At 35.3% G+C, this 23,767-nt stretch overlaps 1 protein-coding gene across 3 annotated transcripts in view; it reads left to right on the forward strand.

Annotated features, from left to right (window-relative positions):
- Positions 1-23,767, forward strand: part of Diaph2 (diaphanous related formin 2) — a 736,918-nt gene that overhangs the window by 517,800 nt on the left and 195,351 nt on the right. For all 3 annotated transcript variants that reach the window (XM_075958584.1, XM_075958587.1, XM_075958586.1), the window contains one exon: positions 15,663-15,827. In XM_075958584.1, the coding sequence (XP_075814699.1) occupies positions 15,663-15,827 (165 nt within the window). The remainder of the gene's footprint in view (positions 1-15,662; positions 15,828-23,767) is intronic.

The following is a 23,767-nucleotide window of genomic DNA, read 5'->3' on the forward strand; positions in this document are numbered from 1 at the left end:
TAATCCAAAATTGTATAGTTTTTCTTCCTAAGAAAGTTTTGTGTATTTTAGATGGGGTACCACAATTCTAATTTTTGCTGTACATTCTTTTTTGAGAAAAGAGGTAACAAAGTAGTCCAGGTTGGTCTGGAACTGCAGTAATCCTGCTGCCTCTCTCTCCCAAGGACTGGGAATTTGTCATGTACCACCACATTCAAGTCCTACTAAATATTTAACTCATGTTTCTTGGATGCTTCATTTTAAAGTGATAAACTTGAAGGAATTTGGAGCATTGTTTCTATAATAAAGTCAAAAAATGTGGATAATTATACTCTCTGGAGCTGAAAGTCTTTGTGAATTTAAATATATGTTCTATAGAATGCTAACAAACAAAATACACTTTTTTAAAATTATGGACAAAAATAAATGAAAGCAACTACTATCTGTAGAAAAATTCTGATAAAAATGACTGAATGAGGGAACAAAAGCCTGTCATTGTATATACCAACCTTTACTGATGTGTTATCCACTAAAATGACATTTCAAAAGATTCACAGTGGGTAGCATATGGAATATTCCATAAACACTGATTAGATTTAATAATGTTTGTATCACTATTTGGGAACAGTTACAAGGAATGCAACAGCCATATATTATTAGCATCAAAATATCTCAGAAGAAAAGCTAATTAAGGCAAAACTGTTTTAGAAACTTAGTGAAATTGAACACAAAAATAACAACCTACCCACCTGTCCAGGACTTGTTGAATTGTTTGTGTGCATGCAAAACAGATTTGATATCCAGAGCTTAGAGGTGGTTGCTATGAAAATTATAATGGGCTCTTACAGTGGCATTTTCAGACTATCCTCTGCTCCAGAAAAATCTGTTCTCAGAAAGACAGCAGTGCTGCTGGAGGTGAGGTTTCGGCCAAGTCCCATGAACGGAGAGCAGCGCTGTGTTCTGCAGTTCTGTTCTGCTACATTGACTGTCTGTGATTCATAAATCTACTTTTGTTTTGCAAATGTAAGTGTACTAAATTCAGCAGTATAGTAGCAGAGATTCACTCATGAGCTGCCATGGTATTTGATGTTCATGTGTTCTGGAGAGCAGTCTATATGATTCCATTGTAGTTTTTAGGAATCACTAGTGTTCTTAATTGGTATTTCTAGAAGGTGTACATAGACAGCAGATTAAATGTAAACAGGAAGAAGAGTAGGTAGAGATAGATAGATAGATAGATAGATAGATAGATAGATAGATAGATAGATAGATGATAGATAATGTGAAAGACTGAAAATCTATTTAGCAGAATATGCCCATTAAATATCAAAGGAAATTTTTCTTATATATGTAGTCCTTTTAAATCTGACATTTCTCTAATACTTCTATGCCTTTTTAAATAGCATTTTTCAGGTTTTTTGCTTTAACCGATTTAAACAATTCCTTCTTAATTGATATAAAAGCAAACATGTCTCTCAAAACCATTTTTTTCTTTCAGTTTTGTTGTGTTAGCTCAGGGCATATGTTTTCCTGTTTTAGACTCTTATCAAAACATCAAGTTAAATAGTATTTTGGAGTCTAGTTTAATCATGTAACTCTTTTTCTTGTAAAAATACATTAATTAGCTGTTTGAGTGCTAAGTTATCTTGTTATTTTCTCTAGAACTATCAGTTTGAGTATTAAATTCTTATTTTAAAAGTATCATTGTTTTCTTTAGATCTAGCGTCTGTCATTGCTCTTGTTTAGTTTCTGCCTCTCAGTTTCAGTGTAATTTGGATCAGATGTTACCTTCATTAGCAGTAGTTTCTTAGCAAATAATAAATGCACACATTTTATTGATTCCTTTTCACACGTTCGTTTTAATACTGATTTTTATTTTTACTTGAAGCAAAAATATGTTTTAAATAAGATAAAATGTACAATATACAAACTATGAAATCAAGATAAAATGTAAAAATCATTTAGCATGTTTTTTTTTTCAATACCCGGTCCATTTTTTTACACTTTTATTTTATTTGGATTAAAAAACTAACTTGTGAATGAGATGTTAATTAAAAATATAAATAATTATAACGTGTCTCCTCCTGAATTGAAGATACTTTTTTACACGTATGAAAGTAAGCCTGGGTATGTTGACATACAGTATTATCATAGTACTTAAGACAGGATGTTCCTTGGCTACATAATGAGTTCAAGGTCAGCCTGGGCCAAGTGAAACCCTGAAAAGAAGGGGGGAGGGAGGGAGAGAGAGAAAAAAAAAGAGAATATCTATTTATAAAGACAGGATAAAATCAAAAGCTGTAAAGATGAAAAAGTTATATGAAACATTCCATTTGCTTGTACAATATGGTATCTTTTATGCCCAGGTTTCCGTCTTTACAGAATTTACTTGGTGTTTTTCACCCACACAAGAATCTAACTTTTTCTTTTCTATGCCATCTGCTATTCAGTTAATATGTGTTTGAATTGTTTTATGCAAAAGAACTGACAGCCTAACATTTTGTCATACTTCGTTCTTATGTCTTAACAATGCCTAGCCACTTGTAAATAAAAGAAATATATTTTTTGTATGTGTAAGTAAAAATTGTTTTACCTTGTGTGCTAAATCAGAATGCATTCCACCAAAGATTAAAAAAAAAATCCCAGCCTGGAGTGATGACTCATGCCTGTATCTCAAGCACTCAGGTAGCTTGGACATGAGGATCACCACAGACTTAAAGCCAGCCTTGGCTACATAGCAATTTCTATGCAGACTGTTTTGCAGTGTGAGAACCTGTCTCACCAAGCAAAATTAAAACAAAAACTACAAGAAGAATAAGAAGCTTGTGAATTTTGGTGTGTGTGTGTGTGTGTGTGTGTGTGTGTGTGTGTGTGGTATCTTGTTTTTTTGGTTTGGTTGGTTTTGGTTTTTTCATTTTTCTTTTATTTTTTTGTTTGTGTTTGTTTTGTATGTTTGTTTGTTTAATTACCCATGCCTTCCGCTACACCTAACACAATAGTTTTGTTGCTTGAGCTTATCTTTCCATTTGAAAGAACTTAGACCAGCCAAGGTCTACTATTGGTATTCTTAGGCAGTCTGTAGCTCTAGGTACAGTGTGATTTAGCAGATCTCTATAACATTTTTATCTTGCAGGACCAAAATTCTGTGTCCACTTAACAGCAGCCCTTGTCTTCCTTCTCCACTCAGCCTCTGGAAAGAACCATATTATTTTCTACTTCTATTAACTTAACTACTTTAGCTATTTTAAAGGACCATTACTTTACAAAGGAATGGAAAACTGTGAGGATACCTGGAAGATTTTCCACTCCTAATAAGCTGAATCAGAATTTTTCAGCGGTAGCAGGGCGTCCCCGCTCCATTGCTGTTCTCAGGGGAACTCTGCATAGCACGAAGTGGCCTTCTCCTAGCATAGTTGCAGAGGAGCTCTACAATTGTAGGTGTCAAGTTCTACTCCCTGGAAATTGTTCTATGTTCTTTTACTCATAGAAATACACTTACACACACACACACACACACACACACACACACACACACACACACACTTCCTGTGGGAGCCAAAGTCTGTATGTACTAGTTTCCAGTGGAAAACAAAAGACTGAAGTCACCAGATACTCTACCAGGAGCTGTTATGTAATTATGAGACTACATAAAGATCTAAGTCAAAATTTGGCCTGCTGTTTCTCTACACATATGCATGTGAAAAGCTATTCTTTACATATTGTGAAAAAAAACATGTAAAATCAGTCCTTTACTTTTAATGCTCTTTAAATATGAAATACAGTTGTTGTTAATTCAGGGCACAGCTCTTTGGAACTGTTGTATCTTGAAGAACTGAAGTTCTGAAATCACAGCATAGGCACTGGAAAGCACCATTCACCTTTCTGTAACTTCAACTGTTTTGATACTCCGTGCAAGTGAAATTATACAGTATCTGTTTTTGTGTAACTGCCCTGTTCATTTACTCTAATGTTCTGACAGTCCATCTATGTTGTCACATATAACGAGATTAACATCTTTTGCAAAAATAGTGTACGCACACTCAGGGATTGGGATTTGTAATACTGAACTATACATACTTTCTATTCCTGTCTTTCAGTTTAACTAGTAGCTTCAAATTAAGATATTCCAATTACCATTTCTCATTCTTACTCACCTGAAGTGGCAATGAGACAAGTACGTGGAAAGAGGCAAGTATATAAACTGGAGTAGTATTCCAAATTTGAATATACTACAGTATCTCCGTGCTTTTATTAGCTCACCTAAGGGAAGGTTGTGTTGTAGCCATTGGGATTACTGCTTCAGTGAACATAGAAGGGCATATGACACCTCAACATCCTGTCTTTTCCTATTTTTTTTAAGTCCAAGGTCTGTCTTTGAGTAACACATCGATGTTGAGAATATATGTGATTGCTAAGAGCATATATTTTTTGAGATATCAGAAACCTAGAGGCAGCAAATACATTAGGTAGATCTGCAGCTCATTTTATATCCATGCCACAAACAACACTAGTGAAACAATTTTGTTATTGTTTATTTTATTTAAGCAGAAAATTTTCATAGCTACATTCTCATCTCTCCAGCAAACAAAAAGCAACATGGCCTTTGAAAGCAATGCCATGGTATTTGAATAGATTCTTCCATGTATAAAGTCTTAAAATGTCTTCAGAATTAACTAATGTCATTTCATATTAAGACATACATTAAATTGATATAAGAAAAATATAGAAACTCACTAATAACTAAGAAAAATAAATGATTTTCCATATATACATGTATATAAATACATATGTGTTTTAGAAGCCTCAAGGAATAAAGCTTTCCTGAAGTGTATTAGGAATATGTTACATAAAAATACTTTCAGAAAAGTAAATTAAAAACACAAATAAAATTTATTCAGTGAAAAACTCAGTCCCTGAGTTGAACCAGAATAAGCTATCATCTATATTGAATAAATTCAGGGAATCATTCTGAAATGTTTGACTGTCATGGCTGATGTATTAGATTAAAGCTCTTTATATCTTGAAATGTACTTCCTTTCTACTATAGAAAAAGTCATAGTAACTGAGAAAGGCATCAAAGTTAAGGCAAATGTTATTATAAGATCATCTAGGATAATTTAGATAAGGTTAGAGCATGAATAGATTCTGATAAATGAACATAAGTCTTCAAAGCTTAAAGAACTAGGAGTTGGAGTTTAATGGCAAGGGTTACAAACAGCCTAAATTGAAACAAAATAAGAGTCGTCAATAGGAAATTGGGTTAGAAAATAAAAAGTTATCCTTAAATGAGTGCCTTTATTTTATTTTACAGGAACATTTCTGTCTTTGAGCAAGTTTACTCTAAGATAAATTCTCATTGCTATGTACCTAGAAGGTCCTTAAACCTACTTGTGCCATCAGCTGCCTTCAATCTAGAATAGAAGGATTACATGAATTAAGCAACCAGTTTAAGTAATATATTCTAATATTTACATTTGAAAAAGATCAGTGTGCCTGCTGGGAATGTAGTTCACTCCGTAGAGTGTTTGACCATTACTCAGCAAGTCCCTAGCATGATGCACAGTACTGAGTAAAATTGGATGTGGTGGTGTACACCTCTAATTCCAGCAATAGGCAAGGGGGGTCAGAGGAGCAGAAATTCATCTTTACACTACAGCAAATTTGAAGCCTCCCTGGGCCCTTTGAGATTCCACATTGTGTGGTGATGGCTGGGGGCTGTGAATACACTCTGAAGCCATCTTGCTCTGTTTCTTTCTCTTCTGAATGAAACCTTTCACCATATTCTTTTTTGCCAAAACTAGATGTTTCAATTTTACCTTGGTATTTATGCAGTCTGGTATTTTAAAGTTAGATTGAACCATGCAGAATTTTTATGGTAATTTCTTTGTTTGGTAACTGAACTGTGGGAAATAAGTCCTACAAATCAATCTACCCATGACAAAGGGGAAAGGGAGGGATCTAGTGCTATCCTAATTGTTATAAATGCTTTCTAAATTTTTGAAACTTGGAACTTGAGCTCAGTATCACTAATAGGCAATCTTCTGTTACTTAAACGTCCACTGCCTCCATTTTGTAATAAGAGTTTTAAAGGAAAATTTATTCTGTATCTAGAGCTATCATAGAGTATTATAGTAATTACCAATGCTGTGCATATTATTCTTATTAATGTTTCATATTTTAAAATATTTTTCAGGTCTATTCACCTGAGAATATTTAGTTTTTAAGTGATTTTCTGCTAGTTGTGACGATAATATTTTAAAGTTAATTCTTTGAAATACTGATTTCTGACTAGAAATTATTCAAGTTATATAGAAAATTCATATTTATTAGCATTTATAGGAATTTTTCTGATCTTATGAAAATTAGAAACACTGTATATTTTTCAATAGAGTCTGCATTTATAACATCCTTTTATTTAAATGGGCAATTATACCATGTTGCTAACTAAAGCTTGTGTGAAGGTTAAGTGGATCTCAAGTTGATATTTCCATGTTCTCCAACAATCCACCAGTAATGATATTTAATATTTTAAGCTTTTATTAAAATTGTAAGTAACAAATGTACTGCCTACAAAGATGAAAATTTTAAGAACTGATTTGATTCAATTAGCCACATGATATATAAACTCCGTCACCCCCGGTGCTCTGCTAATGCTCATTCCAGTTACAATAAAACAATTCTTCTCTAGTAATGATTACTCTGTCCATCAAAGTAAAATAAAATGAGACACAGTTTTCTCTACTTCATTCGATGAAGTAGTTCTATGTTTGCAATTGAAGAGCATTCAGGGATTGGCAGGTGGGCCTAACTGCATTTAGTAGCCAAAATAAATATAAAATGTATATAGAAGTATAAAGAAAATAATTTTCTTTCGATGTGTGCACTATGGAGGAAATTTGAGTTTTTCAGGATGAATTTTAAGCTCATATTGTTTTTATACTACAGAGGCATATGAGCTTTATACATTTATATATAGTCACGCAGAAAATTATAGATGATCTAAGCTTTAGATAGCCAGGTGTGCTGGTACACCCCTTTTATTCCCAGTACTTGGGAAGCAGAGGCACGCAGTCTACAAATGAGTTCCAGGATAGCCAGGGCTACACGGAGAAACTTTGTTTTGAAAAAAACAATTCCCAAAAAACAAAAAAGCTTTATATAACTACACAATGTTTAAATCTCCAAGAAATTGTGATCACTGCCTCCTTAGGTCACCTTTTCAATGAAAATGCTTTGTGGACTTATGATACACGTTTTATAAATTAACTTTTCAGATTCATGATTGAGACCCAATTACTTTTCAAATTAATAATACACTAAAATGGTTAGCATCTCAACTGATAATGTTTTAAAATGTTTGTTTATTTTTTTGTTTTGTTTCATTTTAATCTTTTGGTTTTTCGAGACAAGGTTTCTCTGTGTAACATTCCTAGCTGTGCTGGAACTAGCTCTTGTGAAGCAGGCTGACCTCCAATTCAGAGATCTGCCTTCCTCTGCCTGCTGAGTGCTGAGATTAAAGGTGTGCATCACTATTGCCCGACTTTACACATGTTTAAAACTTCTGTGGGGGTGGCGTAATATGATTTTAGTTCTCAGCTTGTTTTGTAGTTGTCGTTTCGGTTTTTTGAAACAAGGTCTCTCTGTATAACAGCCCTGGCTCTCCTAGAACTCACTCTGTAGACCAGGTTGGCCTCGAATTCAGAGATCCTCCTGTTTCTGTCTCCTGAGTGCCGGGGTTAAAGGCATGCACACTACCATCTGGCTAGTTCTCAGTTTCTTAAGTTCCATGCTTAAAAATTCTAGGGTGTTCTTTATTATGTACAAGGAGTTTAAAAGCCACCTAGTCAAAGGAAAAAAGTTTGGAATTAACTTTTTGCCCTCTCATATTTGATTACTTTATATTTTGGATCTGTCCCATATCACCACTATATGAGTATATTTAATGTGGCATTTAAATTACCGTGAATTACCCTCGTTATAGAAAGTTCAGTGCTTTTCCAGGGTTCCTCTCTAAATAGTTCAGGGTTTTTTTTTTTTTTTTTGAATAGATGGAAGAGTGCATTTTATCTTTTGAACCCAGGAAAATCCTCACAGAACCCTACTCCTTAATATCTTTAGATCTACGGTCACTTTTCTGTGGCATCTAAGCTAATGTGTCTAGATATTCAGGAGCAAATGTCCATTGGTGCTGTCATTCTTAGCGATGTCTTCAGTGATAGCTGAGAGCTATGGCACAAGTTGTAGTATACACGGTGTGCCTGCCTCTATGCTTGCTAGATCTGCACTCTGAGCATGGCCATCTGCTTCTTTCTGAGTGTTCCTAAAACCCAGCTTCAAGCAGAATTTCTGGCCTACTCAGTCAAATCATTCACAGTTGCGACAGCATATTATCTAAAATCTGTTGTCCTCAACCTTAAATTATCACATGGAATAGGAACAGTTTAGGACTCCACTAACAAAATATATTTCTGACCTTCTCTATACACATATTCCACTTAAGAAGATATTTACTTCAAATTATAAATAAGGAGAAATTAGCTAAGTTGCCACAGTTGACCTTGGACCCTTCTCTTATCCTCCTGCATGAGTCACCCATTACATTTACCAGAAATATATTGTTTTTTATTACATTTTATTTATTTACGGGGGCGTGCACAAACACCATAAGTGTGGAAGAGAACAACTTAGAAGAGTTGGTGTTCTCCCAAGAATCTACTGTGATGACATTCCGATACAAATATGCAACTTTAATCAACTCCCAACAATCAAATTTAACTTGTCATTCTACTAAATGAAATAATCTAGCTTTCACGGCAGAGGCTATTACTATACATTTTAATCCTAGATGGATGAGCAACTTCTATTTAATGCTCACAAATTTAAAACTATTATAGTGGAATTTCATTGTCTTTGAGAAAAGGTTGTTTTGAAAAGAACATTGAACATGATATGAGGAAAAGTATATTGTAGGTGTTTAGTCGTATACAAATGTCAATTTTGAATGACATAATTATTTTTAATATTAGGATGTTAACTCCTTCCTGGTAGAGATTAAGACTTTGGTCATTATTTTATCACTGACAAATGACAAACAATATCTTGCATTAGTGGTGAATCAAAAATTAAATTTCATAAATAAAATAAAGGCATGGGAAAGAGTAACACTGAACAAAAAGAGCTGTATGTATAGTTTCAATCTTTCTCCTTATTTCGTTGGGGTTTAGTTTTGGTTTTCTCATTTTGTTTGTTTGTTTTTTATTGGATTTTGTTTTTGAGACAGAAACTCACAATGTAGTCATGTGGCTTGGAATTCTCTTTGTGGAACAGGCTAGCCTTGTGAACTCACAGAGATCCACCAGCTTCTCCCTCAAAATGAGTGCCACCATGCCCAGCAAGTTCGAGTATTTTCTTTTAATGTGGAGTACCATGTAAGATTTTGTGGCATGATTGCAATTTTGAAATATTTCAGGACTGTCCCTTTTAGAGAAAATAATTGTAGAACTATAGAAGTAAGTAAAGAATTGAGGCTGGGCTGCTTTCCACTTGTTATTGCAAAGATAAACTATTCATAAAATGTTGTAACATCTCACTTTGGAAAACAGAATTTCTGAAACCAGTTTTTGGCCTATAAAAACAAATTGATAAAATTATATTTCATTATACAAACATATTTTAGCCTCTAAAAATGTATGTTAGGATAAATGAGGCATATAAGAACTTTGCCTTTCCTTTTTTTTGTTTATTTTAATTTTTTCTAGTTGTTGCAAAAAAAAATTTCCGCCTCCTCCCCTTTTCCCATTTCCCTCCCCCTCCTCGCACACATAGCCCCCTCCCTACACTCTCCTACCCCTCTCCCCCTCCCCCACACTCCATTCCACCTCCCTCTCCAGAATGAAAAGCAGTCCAGATTCCGTGCCCTATGGGAAGTCCAAGGTCCTCCCACTTCTATCCAGGACCAGGAAGGTGAGCATTCAAACAGACTAGGCTCCCACAAAGCCAGTTCATGTATTAGGATGGAAACCTAGTGCCATTGTCCTTGGCTTCTCATCAGCCTTCATTGTCCACCACGTTCAGAAAGTCCGGTTTCATCCCATGTTTATTCAGTCCCAGTCCCACTGGCCTTGTTGAGCTCCCAATAGATCAGTTCCAATGTCACAGTGGGTGGGTGCACCCCTTGTGGTCCTGACTTCCTTGCTCGTGTTCTCCCTCCTTCTGCTCCTCATTTGGACCTTAAGAGCTCAGTCCAGTGCTCCTATTTGGGTCTCTGTCTCTATCTCGATCCATCGCCAGATGAAGGTTCTAAGGTGATATGCAAGATATTCATCAGTATGGCTATAGGATAGGGTCATTTCAGGTTCCCTCTCCTCAGTTGCTCAAGGTACTAGCTGGGGACATCTCCCTGGACACCTGCGAGCCACTCTAGAGTCAAGTCTCTTGCCAACCCTAAGATGGCTCCCTTAATTAGGATATATATTTCTCTACTCCCATGTCCACCCATCCTTTATCCCAACCATCCCATTCCCCCAAGCTCCCCCCATTCTCCCGTTCTCACGTTTCTCACCCCATTTCCCCTTAGCCCCATGCCACCTCACCCCCAAGTTCCCAGGTTTTGCCCTGCAATCTTGTCTACTTCCCATATCCAGGCGGATGACTATATGTTTTTCTTTGGGTTCAAATTCTTATTTAGTTTCTCTAGGATCACAAATTATATGCTCAATGTCCTTTATTTATGGCTAGAAACCAATTATGAATGAGTACATCCCATGTTCCTCTATTTGGGTCTGGGATACCTCACTCAGGATAATGTTTTCTATTTCCATCCATTTGCATGCAAAATTCAAGAAGTCATTGTTTTTTACCGCTGAGTAGTTCTCTAATATGTATATATTCCACACTTTTTTCATCCATTCTTCCATTGAAGGGCATCTAGGTTGTTTCCAGGTTCTGGCTATTACAAATAATGCTGCTATGAACATAGTTGAACAAATGCTTTTGTCATATGATAGGGCATCTCTTGGGTATATTTCCAAGAGTGGTATTACTGGATCTTGGGGTAGGTTGATCCCGAATTTCCTGAGAAATTGCCACACTGCTTTCCAAAGTGGTTGCACAAGTTTGCATTCCCACCAGCAATGGATGAGTGTACCCCTTCCTCCACAACCTCTTTAGCAAAGGCTATCATTGGTGTTTTTTATTTTAGCCATTCTGACAGGTGTAAGATGGTATCTCAAAGTTTTATTTGCATTTCCCTGATCACCAAGGAGGATGAGCATGACCTTAAGTGTCTTTTGGCCATTTGAATTTCTTCTGTTGAGAATTCTCTGTTCAGTTCAGTGCCCCATTTTTTAATTGGGTTAATTAACATTTTAAAGTCTAGTTTCTTGAGTTTTTTATATATTTTGGAGATCAGACTTTTGTCTGTTGCAGGGTTGGTGAAGATCTTCTCCCAGTCAGTGGGTTGCCTTTTTGTCTTAGTGACAGTGTCCTTTGCTTTACAGAAGCTTCTCAGTTTCAATAGGTCCCATTTATTCAATGTTGTCCTTAATGACTGTGCTGCTGGGGATATGCGTAGGAAGTGATCTCCTGTGCCCACATGTTGCAGAGTACTTCCCACTTTCTCTTCTATCAGGTTCCGTGTGTTCAGCCAGATATTGAGGTCTTTAATCCATTTGGAATTGAATTTTGTGCATGGCGATAGATACGGATCTATTTTCATTCTTCTACAGGTTGACAAACAGTTCTGCCAGCACCATTTGTTGAAGATGCTTTCTTTCTTCCATTGAATACTTTTAGCTCCTTTATGAAAAATCAGGTGTTCATAGGTTTGTGGGATAAAATCTGGGTCTTCTACTCTATTCCATTGATCGACTTCTCTGTTTTTATGCCAATACCAAGCTGTTTTCAATACTGAAGCTCTGTAATAGAGTTTGAAGTCAGGGATGGTAATGCCTCGAGAAGTTCCTTCTTGAACCTTCAAAGGTATATCTTTCTTTAGGTTGGGAAAGTTTTCTTTTATAATTTTATTAAATATATTTTCTGGACGGTTGAGCTGTACTTCTTCTCCTTCTTCTACCCCTATAATTCTTAGGTTTGGTCTTTTTATTGTGTCCCAGATTTCCTGAATGTTTTGTGATGAGAATTTGTTGGATTTGCTGTTTTCTTTGATCAGTGTGTGTATTTTCTCTATGGTATCTTCAGTGTCTGACATTCTTTCTTCTATCTCTTGTAATCTGTTGGTAGTACTTGTCTCTGTAGTTCCTGTTCGTTTACCCAGATTTTCCATCTCCATCCTTCCCTCGGTTTGTGTTTTCTTCATTACTTCCATTTCATTCTTCAAGTCTTGAACCACTTCCCTTACCTGTTTGATTGCTTTTTCTTGTTTCTCTTGGTTTTCTTGGGTATCTTTGAGCGATTTATTCATTTCCTCTACCTTTTTGTTTGTAATCTCTAATTGTTTATGGCAGTTTTTCACCTCCTGTTTAAGGTCCTCTATTATTTTCATATAATTCACTTTTGATTCGATTTCTTCTAATTCTTCTAGAGTAGGGTGTACAATTCTTCTTATTTCTGGATCCCTGTATTCTGGTGATGTCATGTAGCCTTTCAGGTTGTTGGAGGAATTATTGCATTGGAGCCTTCTCATCTCTTCCTTCAAATGGAGCCAGGAGAGGCCTGGTGTCTTGATCCAGACTTTGCTGTGACTGAGTCTCTGGGTGTATTTCCTCAGTGTAGAAGCAGGAACCGTTCTTGTCCAGATGAAACTCTTCAGCACCAAAACATGTATGCCTGGTAATCCAATGACCCGCGGACAAAAGGGCGAACTTGTGGGACAGGGCGGGGTCGAGTAGAACACAGGAGACCCTGCCCCGCAAGCTGAAGGTACCCACACTCCCTTTGGGGGTCCTTGAGGCCTGCCCAGTAGTAGGCAGGCACTCACCGCTCTGGGTGGGTAGCCTTAATGTAGGAGCAGAAACCTGTTCCTAAACAAAGGACCTTGCAGATCAAGCAAGCTTGGGGGGCGGGTGGTGTGTAAGAAGGACAGCCCTGCAGAAGGAGCTGGGGGAGGGGGGTTTGTGCTCTCTTCCGGGACAATCCGCCCCTGGATAGCACACACTCACCCGTTCAGATGGAGCTCCTCAGCCGAACTTTGCCTTTCTTGTTAGCTTTGACTTTTTCACTGGTTTACATAGGTTGGACATCCTGAAATATACATTTTCATAATCTGCATTGCAAATGATTGCACTTAAGTCACCTTTGCAATGTGTTTCTGCCCAGTATGTTTCTGGCATGAATCTTTACTTTTCCTTTTTCTTTTTTTCTTTGTGTGTGTATGGGGGGGGGGGCGGTAAGGAAATAAAACAATCACTTAAATTCTGTGCTTAGAAATAAAGACTACTGTTTCTTTTCTGCTCCACTGAAACAGGATGTTTAATATCCAAACATAGTGTTAAAAGTAAAAATTATATGGAGGTACTTTTCAATAATAAAATCAAAATGTATATGAAGCATGTGCATATTATGAAAAAAGGCAGTTATAAAAGTATTCATTCTTTCAGGTCTATTAATGTCACAATAGACTTGAGGGCTGAATGATTTAATTATACTTTTTAGCAGAGAGTTAGTGCTAATAGTTAAGCAGTATTAAAAAGACCATAGATAAGTGATATCTCATTTTCAAAATCATGGTATATACTGTAAGTGTCAGCTGTAGAATAATTTTACAGAAATGGCCTGATTTCTGCATTGCTTCCACTAGAAAAACCAAAGTGGTATGCCCACTGAAAGTACATTTGGACCCATGTTACAACTTTACTTCTATGATCACCCGTCATTTTTAATGAACTTAACTCCAATTTTAAATGTTGATTTGGCTTCCTCTTTTCTTCACAATTATTCCCTTACTGTTCTCTACACTCTTATGAATTAGCATTCAACAATTACCTAGCCGAAGTAGAAAAACCAGGTGTAAGTCTCAAAAATATTCATCATACTTAGTGCAGAACTAGAAATTTTAGTCAGCATAATCATGGTTTTGTATTTATTAGTCATAAAAGGTTCATTTTACAATTTATTTTCAATAGTTTTAAAACATTAATAGAGATATATAGATACATACATAGATACATAGATAGGTAGAATATTACATATAGTTTTAATTTTAGACAAGGTCTTGCTGTGTAGCATAGGCTTACTTAAATGCATGATTACAAACATGAGCCACCACATTGATGTGGGATTCTCCTCTGCATGCTATAAATATGTTTTATTATCATTGGTTATTAAAGAAGCTTTTTTGGCCAATGGCTCAGTAGAGTAAAGCCAGACTGCAATCCTAACAGACATATAGAAAGAAAGTAGGTGGAGTCAGGGAGATACCATGTAGCTGCCAAAAGAGAAATATGTGAGCTGCCAGTCAGAATCTTACCAGTACACCATAACCCCGTGGTGATTCACAGATTAATAGAAATGGGTTAATTTAAGATGCAAGAGTTAGCTAATAAGAAGTCTAAGCCATTGGCCAAACCGTGTTTAATTAATATAGTTTCTATGTGATTATTTGCGGCCTGGGCAGCCAGGAAACAAATGAGCAGTGTCTACTGCACATGGCAATTTACATTTTCTGTGACATGAGAGATGACAGAATTGAAAATGCCAACGAGAGATGAGTGTATATTTTAAGCAAAAGTTTTGATGAAGAATACATAGTCATGGAGAGCCAAGTGTGAGAAAAAAATGGGAACAATTTAACAAAACACACTATTGTACTTCCCTATGATGTTCTTTAGAGGCAATGGCATCCTTTTCCTATAGGTATAGAGTTGGCATCTCTGGACTAAAGGTCATAGAACTTATTCAACAGGTAATTAAAAGAATTCGTTTTCAGGTGCTTTAGAGGAAGAAGGTAAAAGAATGGTAAGAGGGACCTTTCTTTTTTCTGTTCCTTCCATCTTCATATGGGCTATGCATATTTTATATGTATTTTTACATGGATATACATATATTTATATACACACATATAATAAATTCATACATACAGAAATGGAGGTAGTTTTCTGATAGATATGCATCTATGTGGTTTAATTTAGCAAACATGTTCTAACAAGCTGTCCTACATGTTATACATGAAATGTTTCTGTCCAGTTAAAAGATTTTCAAACCTGGTAAGCTATATAACTGCGATAACCCTTGTACTTACTTGTGTGATGTGCCTTACACACACCATACTTCATCCAAGTTCCTCAGAATTGGAAGTTCCTCAGAATGAACTATATTTGAAGAAAGAAGTAATTAAGATAAAAATTGTTAAGTTATGTGTTAATACTACATGAAAGATGGCCTTTTAGGAAATGGGGATTTGAACACACACAACCAAACAAGTAAGGAATTAAACAGGAAGGCAGCGATCTGCAAGACACCACAAGAGAGGCGCATAAGAAACTAAGTATGCCAATACCTTTCACTCAGAGTTCTAGCCTCTGGATATATGAAAAAAAATTGTGTTGTTGAAAGCACCCAGTATGTGGTACTTTATCATGGCAGTTCTAGCAAACAAATGTGTGTGTGTGTGTGTGTGTGCGTGTCTGTGTGTGTGTATTTACAGTAGCAATAGTTTTATTAAATCTTGATGTCTAGTGGCTGCCTCTGAAATATTATAAGGATCATATTCCTTAATGCAAAGTTACAGCTTTACAAAGAATGCCAGAGAGCAATATGAAAAATTGTCCATCATGCACAGCAATATGGTGAAGCTTTATGAGAACCTGGGAGAATACTTCATTTTTGATCCGAACACAGTAACTATAGAAGACTTTTTTGGTGATCTCAACAACTTCAGAAACCTATTTTTGGTGAGTAATGTATTTTAAAACATGGTAAGTCCTGTTGATTGGTTTTTAAAAACTTGTATTGACATCTTTATACATCTAATGACTGTACTGATTCCATGTTATAGACCTTTATCCCCAGCAAGAAGGTCAACAGCCATATTATTTGTCATTTGAGATGTCTTCCTGTCACCAAAACAGTTATTTGTTAAGTGGGACTCTTAATCAGTGATATTGCCCCATAAAGTGGTTTGATTTAAATAGGACTTAGACAATTTTAGATAAGAATAGTCTTGGGGAAACCACTTCCTCCTACTTCTTGAGATAAAAATCAGGGCATATTTGAAAAGTTGAACCAACAACTCTGGTAGTAGTACAAACTACACCAAACTTTGATAAATATCTTAATTGGTTTTTATGTTCTTGCTGAAAATAAAAGCTGAGATTGGCCTTTGAACCTTAATGAAGATACATATTTAATTTTTCAGCTCACCCATAATTACTATGTGTTATCAATAAGAGAGCTCATAAAAAGTAGTCAGACAATTTTCAAACTGTGAAAATTATAAATGTAATATAGATGCATAAACACATGAGTAACACTCCTATCTGTAGTTTCTCTTTCCATAGTTCAGGTCAATTAGAGATCTCAATAATTAAATGAAAGATTCCAGAGGGAACCAACTCAAAGGTTGTAAATATCTTTTATTATAAGACATTGGTATAATTGATTACTTTCATTATTATTGTTTTGTTTTACTGTGGTTAACTTTACTGACATACAAACTTGGTGTGCAACTTATTGGCAGTCTTGAATTGGGTTGTTCATGTAACCTCTCTGAGCATTGATTTCCTGTAACCTATGATGTGCAAATGAAGGGTATTATTATTTATTCTCTGATCATTCTTTTAATTACTTATTGAGAATCAGCTTGATTTGATGTGCTGAGCCAGACATAAAGGGAAGAAACAGTTTGTCTATATTCTATGAGTAGAGGCAGTACATTCATTAGAATTTACTGTGTGTTGACATATAGTAATATGTTAGCATATAGTAATAATACAAAGTAGGAAGAGACTAATTCTGCCTGTGGTGACCAGAGAAGTCTTCATAAGGACCTTGACATTTGGACAGAATCTGGAAAAAAAATCCATAGGAGTTTGACAAGCAGACTTTGATAAACATGTTTAAGGGTTTTACACCTGACCTATAAGTCGAAGACTCCTAAATCAACATCTCCAGCTTCAGTCAATCACTGATGCTCACCATGTTCCTGTTTCATGGTGAGCTTAAAGTGATTTCACTCTCTCAGGGGAGAGAAGAACCCCGAAAGAGACAAAAATTGGAATCGCTAGAAGTTCTCATTTTCTTAGTGCTTTGTGTGTTTGGCCTCAGGGTTCTTAGCACTAAAAGCATATTGGACTATAGATGGAAGCAATAAAATACCAGTAGTGCTGAGACGAAAATAAGAGTTCTGATTCATGTGCTACCAAAAATGACTTCCAAATGAGCTCAGAGTTTCATCTTGGGACATCTATTTGGCATGTGTAGCATAAACAAAATGCACATGCCAAAAAAAGCTTCCTCAGCCATCTTCTGAGAGAGAGAATACAGAAATAAAGAAAAAAAGCTGACATTATAGATTAAGTCCTTTTTCAAAATTATCACATTCCTATGATGGAAAAAGAAATTAGGAAATATCTAGGGGATAGTGATCTATTCATTATTAATATCATGTATATTATCTATCACTCAGCTAGTGAGTATATTGAAGCTATTCAAGACATAGATTTATATGTATATGATATATATAGATATATATATAATTAGATACATCTCCAAATTCATAATGTAGATTGCCTTATTAGTTCTTTTACCTGAGATTTCATCAGTTTTTAAAATGGCATAGAGGCAACATTACTTAAGAACCCCTAAATTCAAGTTGAATATTTTATGGAAGAAACTCAATTCCATATTTATGTACTGTCTAAATAAACATCTTTTTGCCTATTCTCCTTTTTGCTTCAATCACTCTACTAGTTCAAATAGTTGACTGCACAAATACTCTTTTCTTTTGAGATATTTTGAATAGAATATTCAGAACCAGTGAGCCTTATATGTTTCACCACCATACAATATAAAAATTAATTTCAGCTGTTGGAAAAGTGTTTGAGGCAAGTATTTTACTTCAATAACATTCATAGCTCCAAATAAATTATAGAAAATACTTCTTTTCTCTTTTAAATCTGTCAGATTCCTGCTGCTTCTGAGTGTTTTTTTAATAAACAATATGTTACCCAGGCACTCAATAAATATTTGTTGTGTGTGTCTTCATTCTATACCTCATATACTAGAAATATAGGAATAAAACTTTGTAAAGTTGTTAAATGTATTGACAGAACTTAAAAAGATGTTTTCATAACTATTAATTATTCCAACAGACTTTTCCCTCAACAAAATAAATATGTGCAATAGTTTATTAGATAAATAAACTTGGGAATAGCTTTTACATAAGCATTAAAATGGTGAAGTGTTAGGAAAATAAATGGCATCTTGTACTTCTGAAATGTTTTTTTGACTCAGTCAATTATTTGACTAACCTTATAGACACTATTTTAGTTTTGACCCACAACCATCTCTGTGATTCTTTCTACATTAGGAAAAGTCAAATCTTGAAGGTAGAATCAGAAAAAGACAACAATGAGTTCCTAAGAGATGCTAGAGTTTGGCAGAACAGAGAGAAACTTTGGTAATCCAGATTCAGTAGTAAAGAAAGTCTGACACGCTAACATGTAATTGTTAAAATATTTACTTGGTCCTATAGGGAATTATAACAACCCAGGCATTAGTATGTCATTTTAAGAAATAATATTCTGTGTTAAAAAATGATTTCTTTAAACTCTTAACTTTTGTTTTGAGACATGTTTTCATGTACTCAGGATAGCCTTATATTAGTTGGTCCTCCTGCCTCCATCCTTTTAGTGCTATGATTACACGCACAGACCACAGTGCCAGGCTTCTCCTTTAATTTTGTAAAGCAGTACAAACACACACACACACAAAAAAAACAGAAAACCTGCTGTTCAAAATATATGAAATGTTATAGGAAACTGCATTAATTCTAGGAGAAAACCCAACATGAAAAAATATTCTGTTAGGGATATCTGTGTAACCATGTTCACTTATGGATATACTTCAAATTTTAATGCATAGATATACTCTTTAACTTTTTTAAAAAAACTCATATTTTATGTGCATGAGTGTTCTGCCTGAATGTATATCTGTACATTGCTTTTATACCTGGTGCTTTCAGAAGCCTAGAACTGGAGTTATAGAGGGTTGTGAGCCACCATGAAGGTTCTGGAGATTCAGTCTGGTTTCTCTAGAAAAGCAGCAAGTTCACTTAAATACTGAGGCATTTCTCAAGTCATAGAAACATTTAATTTTAAGAAGTCCTCATTTGCCTTATGCCATCATCCCCTTGAGAGTACTTTGATCTTCCTTGAGTCTAAACTGTAACTGGTAAACAAAAATGAGCATCTTCATTTTGTTAGACTCAGGACTAAATTGGTAATATACAGAAAATTTTCATTCTTCATTAAAGGCAGTTTGAATTTAAAGATGCAAGGGTGAGTTTTTACAGAAAAAGATTGTGTATATAATTCCTAATCTAAGAGGACTAAGTTATTTGACACATTTTAAAACCTTCATCTCCTAAGCTCTTCAAATTTAAATGAATGATTAGTGCTGTACCCCTTCAAAAAGAAAAGGCAAAAAATAATGGACTTAAAAATGAAACACTTTGTTTAACCAAGTAAAGTCTTAATCAGTAATAAAACTGTTGTATAAAATCTTATCACTCCCAAGTCTCTAGTAGATGCCTCATAAGTTTATTTCTCTTTGCTTTGCCAATAAACTGCTAATTGATATTGTGAAGATGACCTTGAGAAACTGTAAGATCTTTGGTGTGTGTCTTGAATAATTTAGTTTTCTTTGTAAGCTAAAGGTCTCCAAGTCTTATCACTTAGGAATTCAGAGGCAGGTTGCCTTAGTAACAATAATCCAAACATTCCTAATAATCTCTTCTCCCCACCGCTTGTCAAACTGAACTCAAACTCCTACAGTTTGTATTCCCACGGGCACATCTGGAGTTACCACATACTTGCATGCATGCTGATAACATGTTATCTATGGTTACCCTTTGACATTTGCTCACAAGTCAGCTAGGAGATTGGACAAGACAATTTGCCATATATTGCTCTAGTTCTCAACTGGACAAGATCTTTTTTTCCATAAAGCTGTTTTGAGTCACCTTCCACGGAAATATGGACGACAGGCCCAAAGTACAGTGTCCTGCTGTGCCAATTTTTGCCACAAGTTCTTGAGTGCTTTAGAAGTCATGATTCATAGGACACTTCATAAAAACTGTTTCTTTCCCTTCTCTTCTGACCTCCTTCTCCTTAGAAGCTCTAAAAAATGTTTTAAGTCCTAGCTTCCTGAAAGACTAATACCATAAACCCCTCACTGCCCTCCTTCCTCTTTTGTTCAGTCATCACAGCTTATATCTTCCCTTTCCTAGAAGCCAAGAATAAATAAAATGCCAGCATAAATCCTGTCATGCAAATAGAGCCCTAAGGGCTCCCACTCCCTCTAGTTAATCACATACACCCAGATAATTCCCTTTGAGCTCAGCTGGGACCACCCTAGCTACATAGCCCTCAGTATATTTTGATCTATTGCAACTCTTTGAAAACAGGAAAACCATGTAAAATATATGGCAATTCTATTAAGTAGAATATTTGACCAGAATTCCTCATTCCAGAGCTGTCGAAAGACTTGAGTGTATTATATATGGCTATCATTGACTTCTCCTTTACAAAAAGATGTCAGCTCTCAGCTGTTGTATTCTATTTGACTGTTTACTTTGGGTTACAAATGGATGTCCTATTTTTTCTGATATGATTGTTCCTTATATAGAAAAACTAACCATTATGTTATAAAGAACTAAAGGAATATATAATAATGGTTTATATAGTGTAAAGAAACCCCAAATTCTGCAACATTGTAAAGAAATTTACTAATGTGAAGGGTTTCAAAATATGTGTATAGACTTTTCGTTAATATTATAAGACTTAAAGTATCATAAATGTTTCTAAAAATGATCAGAATTGTATATGAAAAGCTAAATTTTGCCCTTTAAAAAATCCAGTTAACTCTGAACATATTAGACAAATCATTTTAATGATCTCTTTTCATGTTAAAGTCTACTAAGAATTAGAAACACTATACAAAATGCAGTGTCTTTCGTTCTGTCAATATGTCATATAGAATTTTTCATAGCCATGTTCCAAGTATAAATAAGTTATTTTTGAGTTATGCCTAAGACGTAACATAATTATAAGATATGCCGTACCAGATATAAGTTGACCTTGTCAGGGTTCCTGAGACTGGCCAAAAGTACCTTAAGGTCACTTGGAGATATCAAAGTATGCTTCCTGTAACCTGAACTGGAAAATCCTTGAACTTAATGCAACCATGCTACCTCTCAGCTTTCTTAGTTTTTTTTTCCATTCTGCTTCATCTTTGTTTGTTTATTCACTAATCAATCTTTAATCAGAAAAGCCTCCCTAGACACTGTATAAGCCAGTTCAAAGCAGTACTGCTTAGAATTGTGCCCACTGAGCAATTTTTATCTTCCTCTTTTCCTTTCCCCCTGCCTCCTACCTCCTCCAGTTGCTGATCAATTGGTTCAAATCACTTCTTCCAAGCAGGCCTCCCCAACACTCATTCATCTCCCCAATCCCAGTGTATAGTGCTGCAATTTTTCTTCTATATATTAAATACAGTGCTAACAGCTAAGGATATGTCTGGATGATTTAATGAATTAAGAAAACAGTAAGTGAACCTAAGTTGCCAAAGAAAAGAAGTTGAAAACGTTTGCCCTCCAGAACTCCACTCCAGTGGGAACAAATTGTGAGTGAGGATTTGTGCATATGGAAAGCATGTAAGGACACAGGGGGCATGCTTTCATTTGGTGGGATTTAAAGAAGACTCTGAAAGGGAAGCATGTGCAAAGTGGATGCATTCAGATTTTGTTCCTTTATGACCAAAGATGTTCTCTCTCTTTTATTCTCCTCAAGCTTCTTTTGATGTTTTAAGTTTAGTGGTAAATATGTATTGTTTCCTAGAGCTCCATGCTGAGTTCAAAGTGGAAAAACAACCATTTTATTCCTGGAGACGTAGTTATAAGCTAATTATTACGATCTAGAGGTTATCCACCATATGCTTAGATGAGCAGTAACCAAGCTTCATTTAATTCTTATGGACTGACAGCTGTACTGAACAATAGGGCAATTGAGGCAGATTATCTTGCAAAAGCAACCCTGAGAGACTGATTTGTACGCTATTAGTTTAGGTCAGTGCATCTCAACCAGGGGTGAATTTGTCTTCCAAGGGACATTTGGCAAGATCTGGAGACTGTTTTGGTTCTCACAACTAAGGAGTGGATACTAATGGCATCTGGTAGGTAAAGCCCACATGTGAAAGATACCAATAATATGCATGAATGAAAAAAGAAAAAGTCTGCTTCAGGGTTATCTGCTAAGGACTTTTGGTTTTATTAGTATCACTTAGAAAATCCAAATTTACAAGCAAAATCTGTACTAGATAAATTAAAGCACTTTGGAAACCTGGTTTTTGGTTAATAATATTGTCTATATTGTTCAAAATATCCTGGTTCAGATAGTTTTTTATTATTTTTATTATCAGCCATGCATGCAAATTGAAAGAAAATCATAACATATAGACAAAGTTACAAAAAAATTGGTTATTCATTTCAAAATCTAATCAGTATTAATACCTTCGAATATATATCTTTCCAGGCACGCATATATGTATCTAAAATGTGAGTTTGTCTTAAAATAGACGGAATGTATTATGAAAGTTTAAATTCTAAAAATTTTTAACTTGTGATAATTGACTGTGCTTGTGAGGAAATATCCATCAGAATTTAGTGGATATTGCCATCCACTGGGATGTCTTTAGTTGTGATAAAAAATGTTAATTGGCTCAGTTGATGGTGTCTTTTTACCAGCACCTGGTCTTGGCAGCTTGCTGACGATCACTGTGATTGTACGCCACCTATAAAGGGACCAGTGGAATCTTACTTTTGTTTTAAACACAATACACCCCCCATACTTCCTCAAGACAAGGATCCTTAAATCAGTAATGGTGGCTGGATACCCAGGCCCATTCCTAGCATTTCCTAGCACAGTACCTGCTGTGCCTTTTGATTTAAAACTATTACTTACCTAACAACAGTGTCTGTCTGTTTATAAATGAAAACTGTTTATAATATAAACAACTGGTAATTTCCCTAACAAAACTAATGTTGTGATTTAAAATGAGAACAGATATCCTGAATATATCTATGTGAACATGTATTTTTCCTTCGTTTTCTTCACATTTTCTTCATGATCAAAATTTCAATAGTCTGAAATAAAGTCTCTTAAATGGTTTTTTGTTATTGTTGTTTAAAATGCTTGAACCATATTATAATTTTAGTGATGAAACAACTATTATTTGTATTGATGTATCTCCTTTGATTTGCCTTCCATAAGAACTCTTTTGTGGCATTCAGGCTTGCCTGGTATTCTTTATGAGTCAGTAAGGGGAAAGTCAAAGAATGAACAGCATTCCTCAAAAGCTGGAAATGGGCCAGCCAGCCTTTTAAATATTTGCATTTGAAATGGAAGCTGCTCAGTCTGTTCTTTGAGGAACCTTCTTAATCCTTGTTATATCTGATTGAGAATTCAATTTGATGGCATTATTGTATTTTAGTTTTCAAATTCCACAAGTAGTACACAATGACTCAAACTTACTGAAACTAGGGTAGGTGGAATTTGAAATGGTATGTTTGTTTCTCCTCTATTGCCTACTCTTAATATAAATTAGAGATGTATAA

Source organism: Microtus pennsylvanicus, chromosome X (genome assembly GCF_037038515.1).
Source record: "Microtus pennsylvanicus isolate mMicPen1 chromosome X, mMicPen1.hap1, whole genome shotgun sequence".
Classification (NCBI taxonomy): Eukaryota; Metazoa; Chordata; class Mammalia; order Rodentia; family Cricetidae; genus Microtus; species Microtus pennsylvanicus.